The sequence below is a fragment of the Gopherus evgoodei genome, chromosome 2, assembly GCF_007399415.2.
Source record: "Gopherus evgoodei ecotype Sinaloan lineage chromosome 2, rGopEvg1_v1.p, whole genome shotgun sequence".
In the NCBI taxonomy this organism is placed as follows: Eukaryota; Metazoa; Chordata; order Testudines; family Testudinidae; genus Gopherus; species Gopherus evgoodei.
The window spans coordinates 204,884,220-204,900,466 of record NC_044323.1 but is presented as its reverse complement, the minus strand read 5'-3'; the positions used below and the strand labels follow the sequence as shown (position 1 = coordinate 204,900,466).

At 39.5% G+C, this 16,247-nt stretch overlaps 1 protein-coding gene across 1 annotated transcript in view; it reads right to left on the bottom strand.

The window, feature by feature from the left end:
* The window catches only part of PIEZO2 (piezo type mechanosensitive ion channel component 2), a 496,400-nt gene that overhangs the window by 315,969 nt on the left and 164,184 nt on the right, over positions 1-16,247 (bottom strand). The window contains exon 3 of the mRNA XM_030549442.1: positions 10,014-10,139. Within this exon, the coding sequence (XP_030405302.1) occupies positions 10,014-10,139 (126 nt within the window). The remainder of the gene's footprint in view (positions 1-10,013; positions 10,140-16,247) is intronic.

The following is a 16,247-nucleotide window of genomic DNA, read 5'->3' as shown; positions in this document are numbered from 1 at the left end:
AGTTTCAGATCATCGAAGATCTCCTGGTTAAGCCAGGGTAGTCTGTTGCCATGCTTCCTATCTTACCTATGCAGTGAGATAGTTTGCTCTTGTGCCCTTAATAGTGTCTCTTTGAAAAACTGCCAAAACTCTTGAACTGTTTTTCCCCTTAGAGTTGCTTACCACGGGACCTTACCTACCAAACTCCTCGAGTTTGCTGAAGTCTGCTTTCTTGAAATCCATTATCTTTATTGTGTTGTTTTCCCTCCTGAGTTCCTTAGAATTATGACCTCTACCATTTCATGATCACTTTCATCTAAGCTGCCTTCCACTTCAAATTCTCAATCAGTTCCTCCTTATGTGTCAAAATCAAATCTAGAACAGCCTCTCCACTAGTAGCTTTCTTCACCTCTGAAATAAAATATTTGTCTCCACGTGCCCTGGTTTCCCACAGGCCCAACATGCCCACGGCCTCCATGTTTGCTTCATGGGGCGGTTCTCTTGGGCTCCTCCTCTCCATTCTTCGGGTGGGACCTCCATTCCCCTTGAAGAGTCCCTTTTGCCCACAGGCAAAACATTGTCTATGCCCAGACACCAGCTTCCTGCCTCTGGTGCTTGGTTTGGACAGTCTATGGGCCCTCTTCCGCAGCAGCTTAAACACCAACTGTTGCTGCTAGGCAAGCCGGGCCATACAGGCTCTCAAGTAGTCCGTCCCCATGGTCTCCACCCTCGCTGTGTCTCAGTTTCTCAAAACTTCTCTGGTACAGGCAATAGTCCTACAGTCTTGTGTCTCCCCCTTCTATCAGTGGTGACTGTATGCCTGCATCCCCCACCACAACTCATTGGATAATCTGTGCCCTGCTATATTATTTTCCCAACAGATGTCTGAGTAGTCGAAGTCCCTCATCACTACTAAGTCCTGTGTTTTGCTAGTTGTTTAAAAAAAAGTCCCATCCACCTCTTCTTCCTTATAAGTGCAGCAGACCACTACCATGACATCATCTGTGTTTTTTACCTTTTATCCTTACCCAGAGACTTTCAAAAAGTCTGTCGCCTACTTCCATCTCAACCTCAGGCCAAGTATATACATTTTTAACATATAGGGCAACTCCTTTTTTCCCCTGCTTGCCCTTCCTAAGCAAGCTGTACCCTACTATACCAATATTCCAGTCATGTGTATTATCCCAAGAAGTCTCTGGGATGTCAGCTATGTCATAGTTGTGTTTATTAACTAGCATTTCAAGTTCTTCCTGCTTATTCCCCATACTTCTTGCATTAATAAACACACATCTTAGACACTGATTTGATTTCCCCTCCTTGTTCTCTCTTGTCTCTCCCTTATCCCTGCTATAATGGTCAACGCTCCCCCCAGATTCTGACCTTTCTCCCAGCTCTCCAGGTTTTTGACTTACCTTCTCATAAACAAACTAGGGGAGTACAACCTAGACAGAGCTATTATAAGGTGGGTGCATAACTGGTTGGAAAATCATTCACATAGAGTAGTTATCAGTGGTTTGCAGTCAAGCTGGAAGGGCATATCGGGTGGGGTCCTGCCGGGATCAGTTCTGGGTCCGGTTCTGTTCAATATCTTCATCAATGATTTAGATAATGGCATAGAGAGTACACTTCTAAAGTTTGCAGACAACACCAAGCTGGGAGAGGCTACAAGTGCTTTGAAGGATAGCATAATTCAAAACGATCTGGACAAACTGGAGAAATAGGATTAAATTCAAGGAGGACACATGCAAAGTTCTCCACTTAGGAAGGAACAATCAGTTGCACACATACAAAATGGGAAATGACTGCCTAAGAAGGAGTACTGAGGAAAGAGATCTGGGGTACATAGTGGATTGCAAGCTAAATATGAGTCAACAGTGTAACACTGTTGCAAAAAAAGCAAACATCATTCTGGAATGTATTAGCACGAGTGTTGTAAGCAAGACATGAAAAGTAATTCTTCCACTCTACTCCACGCTGATTAGATCTCAACTGGAGTATTGTGTCCAGTTTTGGTCACCACATTTCAGGAAAGATGTGGACAAATTGGAGAAAGTCCAGAGAAGAGCAACAAAAATGATAAAACATCTAAAAAACATGACCTATGAAAGAAGACTGAAAAGACTGGGTTTGTTTAGTTTGGAGAAAAGAAGACAGAGGGGACATGATAATAGTTTCCAAATACATAAAAGGTTGTTACAAGGAGGAGGGAGAAAAATTGTTCTTAAGTTCTGAGGATAGGACAAGAAGCAATGGACTTAAATTGCAAGGGAGGTTTAGGCTGGACATTAGGAAAAACTTCCTATCAGGGTGGTTAATTACTGGAATAAATTGCCTAGGGAGGTTGTGGAATCTCCATCACTGGAAATTTTTAAGAGCAGGTTAGACAAAACACCTGTCAAGGATGGTCTAGATAATACTTAGTCCTACCATGAGTGCAGGGGACTGGACTAGATGCTCTCTCTTGGTCCTTTCCAGTCCTATGGTTCTATGTTTTCCAGATAGGGAAACTGAGGCACAGCGAGAGAGACTTGCCCAGGGTCAAAGGAAATCTGAGACCGAGCCATGATCTGAACCTAGATCCCATGCTTGAACTAAAAAACTATCCTTCCTCCTGACATCAAATTTTACTCCACACTCTGCAAATATAACATCTAAATAATACAGAATAAAACTAAACCATAACTTGTATAATCTTTAGAAATATGTAAAAATATCTGTTACAGATTTATCAGGTAGAGAATTTGATTTATAAGCAAAAATTCAAATAGATGAAGTTTAGACTTTGGTATTCTAATTCACACTCAGTAGAACCTTATCTCTGTGAGTAGTGCCATTGTTGTCAGTAGGATGTCTCATGGAGTAAGATACTATTCAGGCTGAATAAAGGTGTCAACAGGACTTACCACAGAGTACAGCAGTAGCCAGTGAGAGCAAAGGTGGCAGAATTAGGCAATAAAAAGGTATGGCATTGGCCAAAATATAATTAAGAGGAGACTGTTGGAGTGGAAACTATCTACAGATGTTAGAAGGGTGCAAACACCAAGACATGAATTGTTTAGGGCGGCATAAGGGGATGGAGATAATGGCATTAATTTAAAGAAAAGAAAACTCAGAATGAGTACCAGGAAAACTCTTTTACCTGTGATATCATTTAGTTAATGTTACAGCCTGCCTGAGGCCTTGGCTACACTGGCGCTTTACAGCGCTGCAACTTTCTCGCTCAGGGGTGTGAAAAAAACACCCCCCTGAGCGCTGCAAGATACAGTGCTGCAAAGCGCCATTGTAAACAGTGCCCTAGCACTGGGGCTCCCCGCGCTGCAAGCTAATCCCCACGGGGAGGTGGAGTATCTGCAGTGCTAGGAGAGCTCTCTCCCAGCACTGGCGCCGCGACCACACTCGCACTTCAAAGCGCTGCCGAAGGAGCACTCCCGCAGCAGCGCTTTGGAGTTTCAAGTGTAGCCAAGCCCTGTCAGTGGTAGAAACTCCATCAGTTGAGTCATTTAAAACTGGACTTGTGGAAGCACCACAAAAATATACCGTAGGAATGAAATCCTGCAGAGCCAGGGGCACGTACTTTAGGGCCAAAAGCAATATGTCTCTTCAATTTCTAATATTATGGATTCTATAGGCAGAATTGTTCAACTGATCTAATAATAATTATTCTATTTCAACAGTTACAATCTGACAAAAATGATTTATTAAAAAAATTGTACTACTCTGCCTATATTACTACTACATCAAAACCAGATTCTATATTATTTGTAATAGCAGAAAACTGGTATAAAGTTAAAAGTGCAGTTTTTAAAGAATTTTTTTTACTTTATGTCGGGTGATAGTCACTGGATTCAAAGGAAATAGGAGCCCTCCAATGATTCAGTATTTCTAAATGCCAATGTTGCCACAATAACATGTGTCCTAAAGACTCGAGAAAATGCTGTGGATTTTCATAGCTGTGCTGAAGTTGTATGAGCTTTGAATGGGAGTGAGGTAGTTAAAATAACAAAATGAAGAAACTGTATGTGTGCTGATATTTGGTGGTCCTGAACTGGAACACTATCTATTAGTGCAAAAACCAAGACATCTGGAGTATTTCATTTTGACTTACAAATGTCTTGGATAGAGAGCAGAATTTAAAAAAAAAAAAAAGTTCTGTATGTCTAGACAATTTTTACTTTTCAGTTTAATATTTGCTACTTTGCTTCTGCAGATGCCAAAATCTATATGCTTCTAGACTTAAAAAGATTAAAGAGATGGGTTTTAGTTCACTGGTTAAACTGTTACTGTATCACTTTGTTGGTGTCACTCTGGCATAACCCTAGGTAACTCGAAAAGGTGATAGACCACAAGTGTCAATGAAGCCCTTCTGCTGTGGGCCTTAATGAACCAATGTTCTTCCATGTTAAACACTTTGTGTAACCTAGTGTAACCTAATGTACTAATAGCTGCAAAAATGTAGTATTAGCAGTTAGCTTTTGATTGTAATAGCCAGTTCTCTGCTGTAACACATTGAAGCTAGGCTAGAGCACGTTCAAGGTCGTTTTAAGATACTGTATACATGTCTCAGCAGCAGAGAGGGGGAAGTCAAAAGATTGACTGAAAAAGGATACTGCAGCTGGATGGGAAAGTACAGGGGAGTGAAAGATCAGCTAGTCAGCAAGAAAGTTTTGTAGTAAACAACTGGGATATAAAAGGAAGAAACTGCTTGTTTTAGGTGTGCAGGATCTGAGATTGTTATTTCTCCCTGGCACCTTATTTGAGCTCAAATAAATTTGGTTGTTTGCTTCTCCACCCTAGTGTGTTTATTGGCGCTTAAGCACTCTAGGCAACGAACCACTGTTGCTTGCCTCTGGCACTGCTGTGTCTGCAACAACTTTAACCCTTTAAAAAGTGACAGTTTGCACAATCCCCAGTTTTTAAAAGATTTGCAAGGGTTTCTATTACCAACCCTGAAAGTATTTTCAGGGGTTTAATAACTCAGCAGAGAGAGAAAAACATTCTCTGAGCTAACAACTTGACCTACATTGGCTCTGGATCAAATGAATTTACAAAATTTGAAAAAAGAAACCCGTTTACCCACCATTCTGGGGCTTAGTTTTCATTTTCCTACAGCATGAAAGCAATTTCATGTCATTTATATATTTTGAGGAACACCAGAATACTTAAAAATTATCAAATAAACTATATACTGAAATAATTCAATGTTATCATTCTCTTCTTTCCTCTTCTGCTGTCACTCCCTTCCTTCTCCCTGTATTAGGGTCACTTTTTTCAGCCTAACGGGAAATGCTCTCCTGAAACCCCCTGGTCATCAATTACTTATATTACCTATATTTAAATGAGAGTAACATTTGCTCTAATTTATTCAAACTCTGAGTGAAATTCACACTTTGCAGCAGCTCAAAGCCAGGGTAAACAGACTTTTTTCTGGCTAAACTATACTGGGGTGGAGTCATCCCTACCTCCTCCCCTGAGCCAGAGTGCCTGTGTAGCTGGCCCAATAAATTAATAATAATAACGATATTGCAATTTGCAATAATAAATGCAAATATCATTTATGGTCCTGTACACTTAAGTAGTACTAAACTGAAGTCTTTATATTATGGAGATGCGAGTCACGGATCCATAATGAAAGCTGAGTTGAGTTTTGCATCTAAAGCAGGGATCCAACCTCTTTGTTATGTATGAAGAATATATTGTATCCTCCCCAAAATTACAGCACTGTAATTGTGTACACAATGATCTATCTGGGAATTTACAGGAAATCCATCAGTTTATGAGCTAAAATTCATTTTAAAATTTAGCATGGGTACCAAACCTTTTCTTGTCCTGAATGATCTCAACAACAGAATTACACAGACTCTCAAAAAGTGTCCATGTAGATCAAACTCATTGAAATCTCAGGCATACACGGCATTTGAAGAAATTTAGTTGTAATTATCCTAACTTATTAGCTACTTTTGTTTCTGACTGCCATTACAATAAAATATTGACAGGTCAACAGCTCAGGTCACTCTCAGCTGCAGCTATTGTGGCATCAGAGGCAACAACCAACCAATGCTTTCCTTCTACAGCAGTGTTTCCCAAACTTGGGACGCTGCTTGTTTAGGGAAAGCCCCTGGCGGGTCAGGCTGGTTTATTTACCTGCCATGTCCACAGGTTCGGCTGATAGCAGCTCCCACTGGATGCGGTTTGCTGCTCCAGGCCAATGGGGGCTGCAGGAAGTGGCGTGGGCCGAAGTAGCTAGTTCTTCCTATTCAATTCTGCTACAGATCTATTGGTTGTAATGGGTCAGTGGTATCAGAAACTTGAGTGAATAAATGTGTCAAGCCTTCCCAGGCATGTTACTTGGCCCAGCTGTCACTGCTTCTTAAAGGTATGTTATGCTGAAAACCTGTGTTACAAGAGAATTAAGGCTGAGAGTAATTTAAGAGTAAAAATATTATAGGTTATTATATATATATATATATATATATATATATATATATATATATATATATATATATATATATATATATATATATATACACACATACACACACACACACACACACTTATAACTAACTAAAAGTTATAATTACACAAAATAATTACAAATCCAAGACATTCAGAGTTAAACTTAAAAGAAATCCAAACACGCTAAGGTTCCTACACAACCTTAAACAAGCTCTCTAATGATGGGCAAAATATTAGGGGGGGGAGGAATGAATGTGTCTTTAAAAATCAGCTTGCTCAAAAATGTATTACTATAATTGCATAGTAGCACCACAGGGCACAGTTAATATCGTTCAGGTGCTCTGTTGCAATGTTGTCATGGCTCATCAAGTTATATTTTAACACATTGCCATGCACAGGGTGGCATATCTCCCTATGCTGAATATGGGACACCTGGTAAAATTACTCATATTCAAGCGAGTTAAATGGCAATCAGTCAGAACTAAGCAGTACAAACATTCAAATTAACATCAAGTTGACTGAGCCTCCATTAAAAAGAAATACTGTGTAACTGGATTCTTTTTATTTACCTTCTTGGCTTTAAGGCTTTAGGGTTCACAAGGGGAGAGGTGGCACACACACACACACACACACCCATACCCCTCTGTCACACAAGGTGGGTGACTGACCAACCCGACCCTCCCTGCCCAACACTGTCCACCCTCCATGCCTAGCTGGGCCACCAGGATGAACCTGCTTCTCCCGGTACCTGGTGCAGTGTCTTCCAGAGGCAATGCATGTGTGTGTGTGGAGGGGGCGGGGTGGTAAGTGAAGTCACATGCCCCTATCCAGATTTCTGCCAGGGTTCACACAAGAATGCGGCCAGCAGCAGCATTTCAGTGCTGTGTAGGATGGAAGGGATGGGAACCACTTCCAGCTACGGGGGTGGGAGGGATGACCTGGCCCATGTCTTTGCAGAGCTCATCCCTTCCCCCTACCCCCACTGCCTGTAGGTTAGGGGCAGGAAAAGGCTGGAAATCGCTCCTCCACTTCCCCTCAGCCACTCCAGAGCTTAGCTAAGGAGTGGAGAGGATGCCTCATGCCAGTGCTTTGCGGGGCTTTGGAACATGCAGGGCTTGGCTCCTCCTGGCCAGCGCCCTGGGCTGGAGGGTCTTGGGCTTTCCCAGGGTGCCAGCCCAGCCAGAGGCAGTAGGCGAAGGAAGGAACCTTCCTCTCAGCCAGGCTGCTAGTGAGCTGAGCGCTCTGACCAGGGGCTGGTTCCCTGCACAGTGCTGGATGCAGGACGTGCCCCACCGGGGGGGAGGGATATGGAGGAGCAGTGGAGCTGAGGGGGTGAAGGGGCAAAGCAGGGAGAGGACAGCAAGAGGGAGAGCAAGTAAAAGGGCCGATGGGTGGGCAGCAGAGGTAACATGTAACCGGCCACCACTTGTGCCTACCCGCACGCATTGGCCACTGCAGCTTGCAGCATGCAGCCAGCACCATCCGGAAACAGGATGGGGGGCGGGGTTCTCCTGGCCAACACCTGGCACACAGTGGGGGCTGTGCTGACAGACCAGCAAGGAGAGTGGCCTGGCCCAGCACGCTGCAGCTTCACCCCACCACCAGCCTTGTATAACCACCCCCTAATCAGTGCCTACTGAACACTCCACTCACTGCCAGTGGGTGGGCAGCTGGCGAGCAGGGATCCACCCAGTAGCAGGACCCCCCAGTACTGATGGTGGAGAGGCAAAAATACAGGACAATTCATCTATTTTTAAGAAAAAGTCAGGACACCTGCAGGAGGGCTTAAATACAGGACTCTCTCTTTTCAAATGAGACATCTGGTCACCCTAGCCAAGCACAATCTTGCAAGTATTCCCTACTGTATGACTGCAATGGGGCTACATGCTCGAGTAAGTATGAGTAAGGATCCACGATAGTGCCCCAAAATGACTATGTGGAGAAGGAATCAAGTCTTATTTCACTGGTAAGTACCAGGCATATTATGATGCCATTATTTAATAATAAATAAAATTTTGTATTTCTTTTATGTCCATCTCCTCCACACTATCAGCCTTGACAGTCTTGTTTATCCATTTCAGCCACAATCATCTTTGCACTTACTACCATGCCCCTTTCTAAATAAAATATCCTGCCTGAATTAGTCCATAAAACCAATATCAGGTTCTCCTCCTAATCTCTCACCAATACTTACTTATACTATGACATATGCAAGAAACTAGTCATCTAATAAGGCATTAGGTTGCGGGCCATTTGGGCATAGCTGACACTAATTATAGGGGGAAAAAAATAAAAGACTGTACATTTTCTCTCTCCCTTCCCACCCTCTTTTTTGCTTGTCCATGAAGATTATAAAGATTGTGGGGGCAGGAATTATTTATCTCATATATAGAAAGTCCCTAGAGCATTGTGAATGCTACCATAATAGATCATATAAATTATAATAGTGATAATAATTATCAAAGAAGTAGAAATAGCAAAGGAACTTATCTAATGCACTGGACAATTATATGTATTTTATATTTTGAAAATGCAAAAATTTCTTTCAAGAACATTAAAGATCTGACAAAAGTCCAATAAGTCAGAGTTAAAACTGTCAGTTGATGTGCATAATTGTATCTTTTCTTTAAAAAATTCTATGACTGAAGGATGAAGTGTTAGCATTAATTCTGAGTTTCCTGGGGCTTTTTTTGTTTTAAGTCAGATGCTCAGCTTTACCGGTGTCTTGTATTTAATTGTAGTACTACTGTTTATTCAAGTGGTAGCAGCACATTGTATGATAAATTAAATGGGCATTTATCAAAGATAACTTGCCAGTTATAAATGTCAAACATAAGCACTGTAAGACAAATATAAATAGTCTACCTGGAGCTTACATTTATCTTATCTTATTTCAAATCTTTGGATAATCAACATTTGTACAACAGTGTTCACATTTGAATTACTGAAGAATAATTTCTGAAAGAGGAAGATATAGTAGGTTACATCATTTACTTTTAATTAATGTTACGGCAAAAAGAAAATATTAAAAATGCTATTTCCTATATAAGATTAGAGAAGAAGAAGAACAAAGTAGCATGTTGTTTAGGGTTGTAAACCTTGAATCCAAGGTTTGGATTCAAGGTTTAAAGTTATTTAAATTAGCAAGTGCAACAAAATTTCATATGAGAAATAATACAATAGTGGTAGTCAGTCTACATGGATTTGCATTAATATACAACAGCTTAATTTTAATGTAATGAGATATGTATTAACTACATAAAAGAGAGGCCATTCCAGGCTGTGGATAACCTTGACAAACTCTCAAAAATAAAATTCACACGTAGCACAATACATAATGGAGCCACTGAGAACACTACCCTAACAGCAATATAAGTATTACAAACATTTGATAATAAACCCCTTCCTCCTCCCTTTGAGCCATAAAGAAATGATGGGCCTTTGAGCACAACAAAGGTTAACAAAGCTGGGCAGAGCCTTACTGGTAAAAAAGTCCAGCCATCAGCCCCCCTCTCTTTTATATTAGCAAAGCATTCTTGCATTCTTTATGTTAATGCACCAAAGATAGAAAGGATACTCACAGTTAAAACCAGGTTCAATACTGTTTCCAGCTTCAAGGCTGTTTATTGTGATTTGGAAGATGATGTGCAGCAGCAGGAATGATAGACTGATGAAACACAAGGATTTTAATAACCGTCCTGTATGTCCTAGAAGACAAAATATTGAGATGTACATAGTTGGGAGAAGTTCCAAAGAGTCAAAGTAGTGTTTAAAAGTATCCAAGCATAGAAATTTTGTAAAAGTCTGGTAAATGGAAAAGAACCAGTTACCCACTAGTTACAAATGTTACCTCAAGGATTTCTGCCACTCATATCACAGCATAGAGCACGATTATAACAAACGTTCAAATATGGCACTTCAGTTATAAGAATCCTCGATTATAACTCATACAATATTTTCCTCAAATGTTTTTTAGAAATTATCTAGAATCTCCACATATCAGTCTTAACTCAATGAAGAAAATATTCAATATTTCTCTCACCTAATCAGCTGACATACACACTGATAACTAGGGGAATACTGAATAAACTAATTATGCCAATGAACAAATGATAGATTTGAATAAGGGATGAATTTCACTTTCTAGAGGGGGTTGGATAAATGAAGTTTACTGTATTTAAAACATATTTTTCTTTCTAATGCAAACTTAGAACTAAAAAACATGACAAAAGTTAATTGCATATGTGTAGAACTGAACTGCTCTGAAAGGAGACAGATGGAGTTAAAATTCTGAGGTAATACAAAGCATTTTTAAATCAGATAGGGAAGATTTTTCTTGTCCTTATACATGCTTTACTTATCCATAATTAACCACTTTTACAATGACAATCCCTAAATTAAACTGTAGTTTAATTGTTTTAATTAATCCACAATTCTTCTGTGTAAAAGCTCAACTGACTTTAATGGAAGTTGCATGCTCCATAAAAAGGAGTATAAATGCTGTAGAAAGCCACACTGATAGTTTATATAGAGAGAATGGTTCCAGAGTCCATGTTGAGAATGAAATAGAATACTGTTTACTAGATTCGTTAGTGACCTGCATTACACTGGTTTATAGAGGAAGCAGCATAAAAACACAGTCAACAGTGGACTGAAATTAGAATCCACAAAGTACCATAAATTAAACAAAATATAAGACAAACCTGGAATATTTCCAAAAGCAAAATCAAATCAAAATATACAGATTTGTAGCATTAGAGCTAGATTTTTATCTCATTTATATCAGTGTAATTTCTTAGGTTTCAGTAGAGGTACATCTATAAAAGTTAAGGCAGAATTTGGATCAGAATTGGCTGCAGAAACTACGAAAAATGGGTACCTTTTCCAAGTGGTGTACAATTCCCACTGGGCCCAGGGGGGCTAAAATCTAGCACACATCTGTGGAAATTTACTCCAACATGTCTAGGCACTACGTTAGTAAGTTGCTCCACAATTTTAGGACTGGAGAGTTTAGCTTCTGGGAATAACAGGGCCGCCCAGAGGATTCAGCGGGTCCCAGGCAGAAGGGCCCCCCGCCACAAGTCTTTAGGGCACTTCAGCGGCAGGTCCTGTAGTAGAAGGACCCCCCGCCGCCAAATTGCCACCGAAGACCCAGAGCAGAAGAAGCTCCGGGGGACTGGGCCCCACAAGAGTTTTCCAGGCCCCTGGAGCAAGTGAAGGACCCTGATCCAGGGGCCCCGAAAAACTCTCGTGGGGGCCCCTGCGGGGCCTGGGGCAAATTGCCCTACTTGCTCCCCTTCTGGTTGGCCCTGGGGAATAGGTGTTTTCCCAATTGACCAATTCAGCAGAAAGCAGGTCAGGATGCAGAGACTTCATTAGAATCCTTCTCTCCAATCCAGGTGTAAAACTAAACTGGATTAAACGGGCCAAAAACTCTCCACACATGGCCAAGGAAGCAATTTTTTATTTTTCAAAGGTAATCCTGCCAAAAGCTGGATTAATGACGATACATCACCTAAACCACAGGCATGTGACTTTAGTACAAATAACCATTTGAATGTGCCTGACTTGGAAACTGCCTTCAACAAACATATATGCATCTCTTGACGGTCTACATCACGATTGTCTGCAAGGGTGGAATGTGCTCACTCGTCTGGTACTCAGAACATTTTCACTGGAGAATTAATGGTGTTATATTTAGAGGGTAATCAGCATGGTACCATGTGTTCTCTTCTGATGGCCCTCCTTTGAGACAGAACTGCCACACTGGGGTCACTGTCACTATTAAATACAATCATAACTTTTAGCATTTGTATGACCCAGCAAGGCCTTTTTCCTAAGAAACTGCAGAGGAAACAGAGGATGATAAGATGACCAACAGTCAGTAATGGCTGTTTCAAGAAAGTTCACTTATTGGCCATGCTATTGTATGGGCATGCCTCACAACTCTGTAAACCACAGCCTCTTATGGATGTGCTGAACAGTGCAGGCCACTACCTTAGCCTGACTGTTAATATACTGGAAATTTTCCATGCTCTTTGTGGAGAAAAATGCACCCTACAACCTTTTCTTTCTTTTCTTTTAATGGCTTAACAGATAGCAAAAGTCAGACTGAACTTTAATGTTGAAAAGTGCAATATAAAACTGTAAAGAGTTAGTATTCATAGGGTGGCAAAGCAAGCTGACAGGGACAATAGTGTATTTGTACAGTGAACTGTGATGACCTCATGAAGGGGGGGAAAGGGAGGAAGGGGGAAAAAATCAAGTGTTTTAAAAAATCAGTTTAGTCTGGTACCACAAACAGCAGAATTCTTTAATCATAATCATACAGTTATTGCATGGTGCCATTACAGAGAAGAATTAAGGGTTTGGGGGGCCATTACTGAAGGAATTCTATACCTTACAATTGGATTTATTTTAAATTTAACCTAAATTCTGATTTTCCTGGGTTTATACTACTTGGTTTCAGGATAACTACAACATCTTTGTATCGCATTTTACCCTAAATTACTGATTTGCACTTTCAACTTTAGCTCCTTTGTTAACAGTTTTTGTGTGGGAATTCTCAGACTTATGTTTACAGAAAAGTATTTTACCTGCTTACAGCAGAATTAACAAAAAAACACAAGTCACTATTTATGCAATCTTTGCTAATATGTAGAAGTATATAAAATATGTGGTGGTAAAGTTTTATGTATAATTATCTCCTGGAATGGTTTCTAATTAATGGCTTTATACATGTCCTATGAAATATGGGTTGGATTTTCTATAGTGCTTAGTGTTGGCTCACCACTCGTCCCATAGAAGTCAAAGGGCATTTGGCCATTGACCTCAAATGAGAGCAAAATTAGGCCAAAGATTTGATTTTGAAAATCCCATCTTATATTTTCTTATATTTTCATACCTAATGCACACAGAATGGAGGAGGGAGGGAATCTTTCCAGGAGGCAAAATGTTTTTTAGGCTAACTTCGAAATAGGATTTTTCAGATGTGAGACTTCAGCTGCCAGTGAGACTCACAGTGCCTCTATATCACATTTAACCTTACAATGAAAGCAAAATAAAGAAAAAAAAAGGTCTATTACCACTATGTTTAAAATTGGAGTTTACCTCCCCCCAAAGTATGGAAGTATGGTTCCAGCTAACTGAAAGTATAAAGAAAAAATTGTTACTGAATTTTGCATGAAAATCTGTCATTTTCATGACAAGTATTAAAATTGGATACATATACATATGTACATAAAAGGTTAAATACGGAATATGAACTTTGACCCACCTACTTTATCCACCTTCTGCTTGACAGGAATGCCATCTATTTCAGTAGGTATAGTGCTATTGGCTACAAAGTTCCTGTTAATTCTTTTCTTGAATTCATGAATATGTTTCTGCTTTTATGATCCTCTAGTCTATATTCTGATGATCCCAGGTGAAGCAGGAACTACTCAGATATCAGTACCTAACTTTAAGTACACTGAATGGGACTATAGCCAAGCACTTTTAATTTTTTTGCTATATTGTGCCTGAGTGTATGTTGTAGGATCAAGTGCTAAGGAGGCTAAGGCACCTAATTACTGCTGAAAGTCAATGGGACTTAGGGTCATAAGTCCCTTAGGATCCTTTGAAAACCCTAGCATTATACATTACGGTCTTCTAAGTTGTCATGTAGTCTTTGCATGTATTAAGAGTTGATGTAAAGAGCTGCAGAGCGGAAGCCATTTTCACTGCCCAACAACACATTTTATTGATCCTACAAAACCTAGTGACTATGCTGCGTATTCTTGAGTGCCATCTACTTACCTATTAAGTGTTTACATATACACAGATATGGAGCTCTCCTGTAACAATGTTAAACATTAAACCCCTCCTGCATTCCACCCCAGAGATAACTCATGAGTAAAGTGACGACTGTATGGATAGGATAGTTTTGAACAGCTCATTGGGAACATTTAGGTACAAAAGAGACTCTTGAATTGTTTGATATTTGTGTATCTCTGGACATTTCCCTTGCTCTGCAGGATTGTTTAACTAGGTTGTAATTTGCACCGTGTTTGATATGTTTCAAGTAAACAGAGATACAAAGGTTGTGTTAATAGCACTAATACAGGATTGATCATCTCTAGAGTGGTGGATTACAACAAGGCAAAGGCTATGAATAAAGAAAAGGGGAACACAATAGTTTGAAAGGATTTTATTTAGAATAAAATTTGATAGTGGCATGCTTCCTATACTGTACATTTATACAATGGCAAACCATTAATCCACAGATTACAATAATTATACATTGGCACAAAACCTGAAAAAAAAAAGATTACTTCCATTCAGTGAGCCTTAAATATGCTTCCTAAGTAGGACCCATGCCAATAAAATGCTTAAATCATCCTATAGCCGCCAGGGTTTTCTTTTTTTTGTTTTCGTTTCCCCCACACCAAAGAAAAAAATACTTTCTTCCTTTCTTGCAAATAGTATATTTTTTCTGCTACATTGTAAGCATTTTATTACACTGCAGCCTGTCTAAATGTAGATAAAGATCAATACTATATATAAAATCTATTTAATACATGCTAAGAATTCTTTGCACTTTGGCACTACCTTCTACCCAAGGAATTTGCTTGTAGTACAGCCAAGGTAGATGACAGCTCTACGCATCACAAAAACCACCAACTGGCTAACTTGCTGGGAGTCTCAGCAAGAGGCAAGAAATGATTGAGAATTAATGAACGCTACTGTCTATGCCATACTTGCATGGGACCAAGCCCCACAAAATTTACATCTACATCCAATAGTTCCAGAGTTTAAGGTTGTGTCTTAGACAGAGGGATCCAAGGTGTGAAGGTCAAATCTACATCCTAGCTTCCCCAATACTACAAGAATTTTCAGATCCAGTGCTTCCACTCCAAATGTCCTCTAAGTTTGAAGGATTTTGATCTGATTTTTGGGTTCATTTCCATCTCTAGTGTGAGTTAAAGGCCCAGTCAAGAACTCTGATTATTACTGTGCCCTAGTATGAAAGAAAAATGTTAACAGAAGGAATGTTAAAACAATGTATAAATCCCATTTTAATCAAATTTTAAGCAAAATATTACATTATAAAAAAGTTCTGTCTATCTTTTAACATCACAAAAATACAAGAATTTGCAATAGCTCATATGACATTAAAACATGTTTATCAACAAATTTTTAAATTTACCTTCTGTAAACAGGTTCACTATTGTTTATTTCTGTGTAAAACACAGATGCTTATCTGCCTCTATTTCTTTTCTCTCTCTCTCTCATTTTAATTAGGATACTATTGAATTTCAGCACACAAAAATGAATAAAAATGTTAACAGGTATGTATGATTATGTTTACAGGACTGTAAAATGGACTTGGGTAAATCTGACAGTCAAAAGAGTTGTGTAATTTAAAGTAACCTGATTTAGAAATGAAAACAGAAAAAGACCTACCTAGAAAAATAAATGCCTACTTACTCTAGCTTCTTGCAAGACTTCCTGTTGTTTCTAGAAGTTTTCATGCCCAGAATACTGTTAGAACTGAGCTGGAGCCTCTGCATCAATAGACAATGCCATCCTTCAAGCCAGTTATAATCTTTGACTAGCAAGTTTACAGAGGCAAGTTACCCATTTTGTTAACATAATATTTTGCCAGACAAGCCTTAGAACTTAACCACTCATTATTTTTCCAGTGGATCGTTGAAGACTTTTGTAGTATTAAACAGCTACTTCATTTTTACAGGGAAGATTTACCAAGCCAAACACAGGAAATAAAAACTATTTTATACACTAGTATATACAAATATTGTCAAATTTTATGCCAA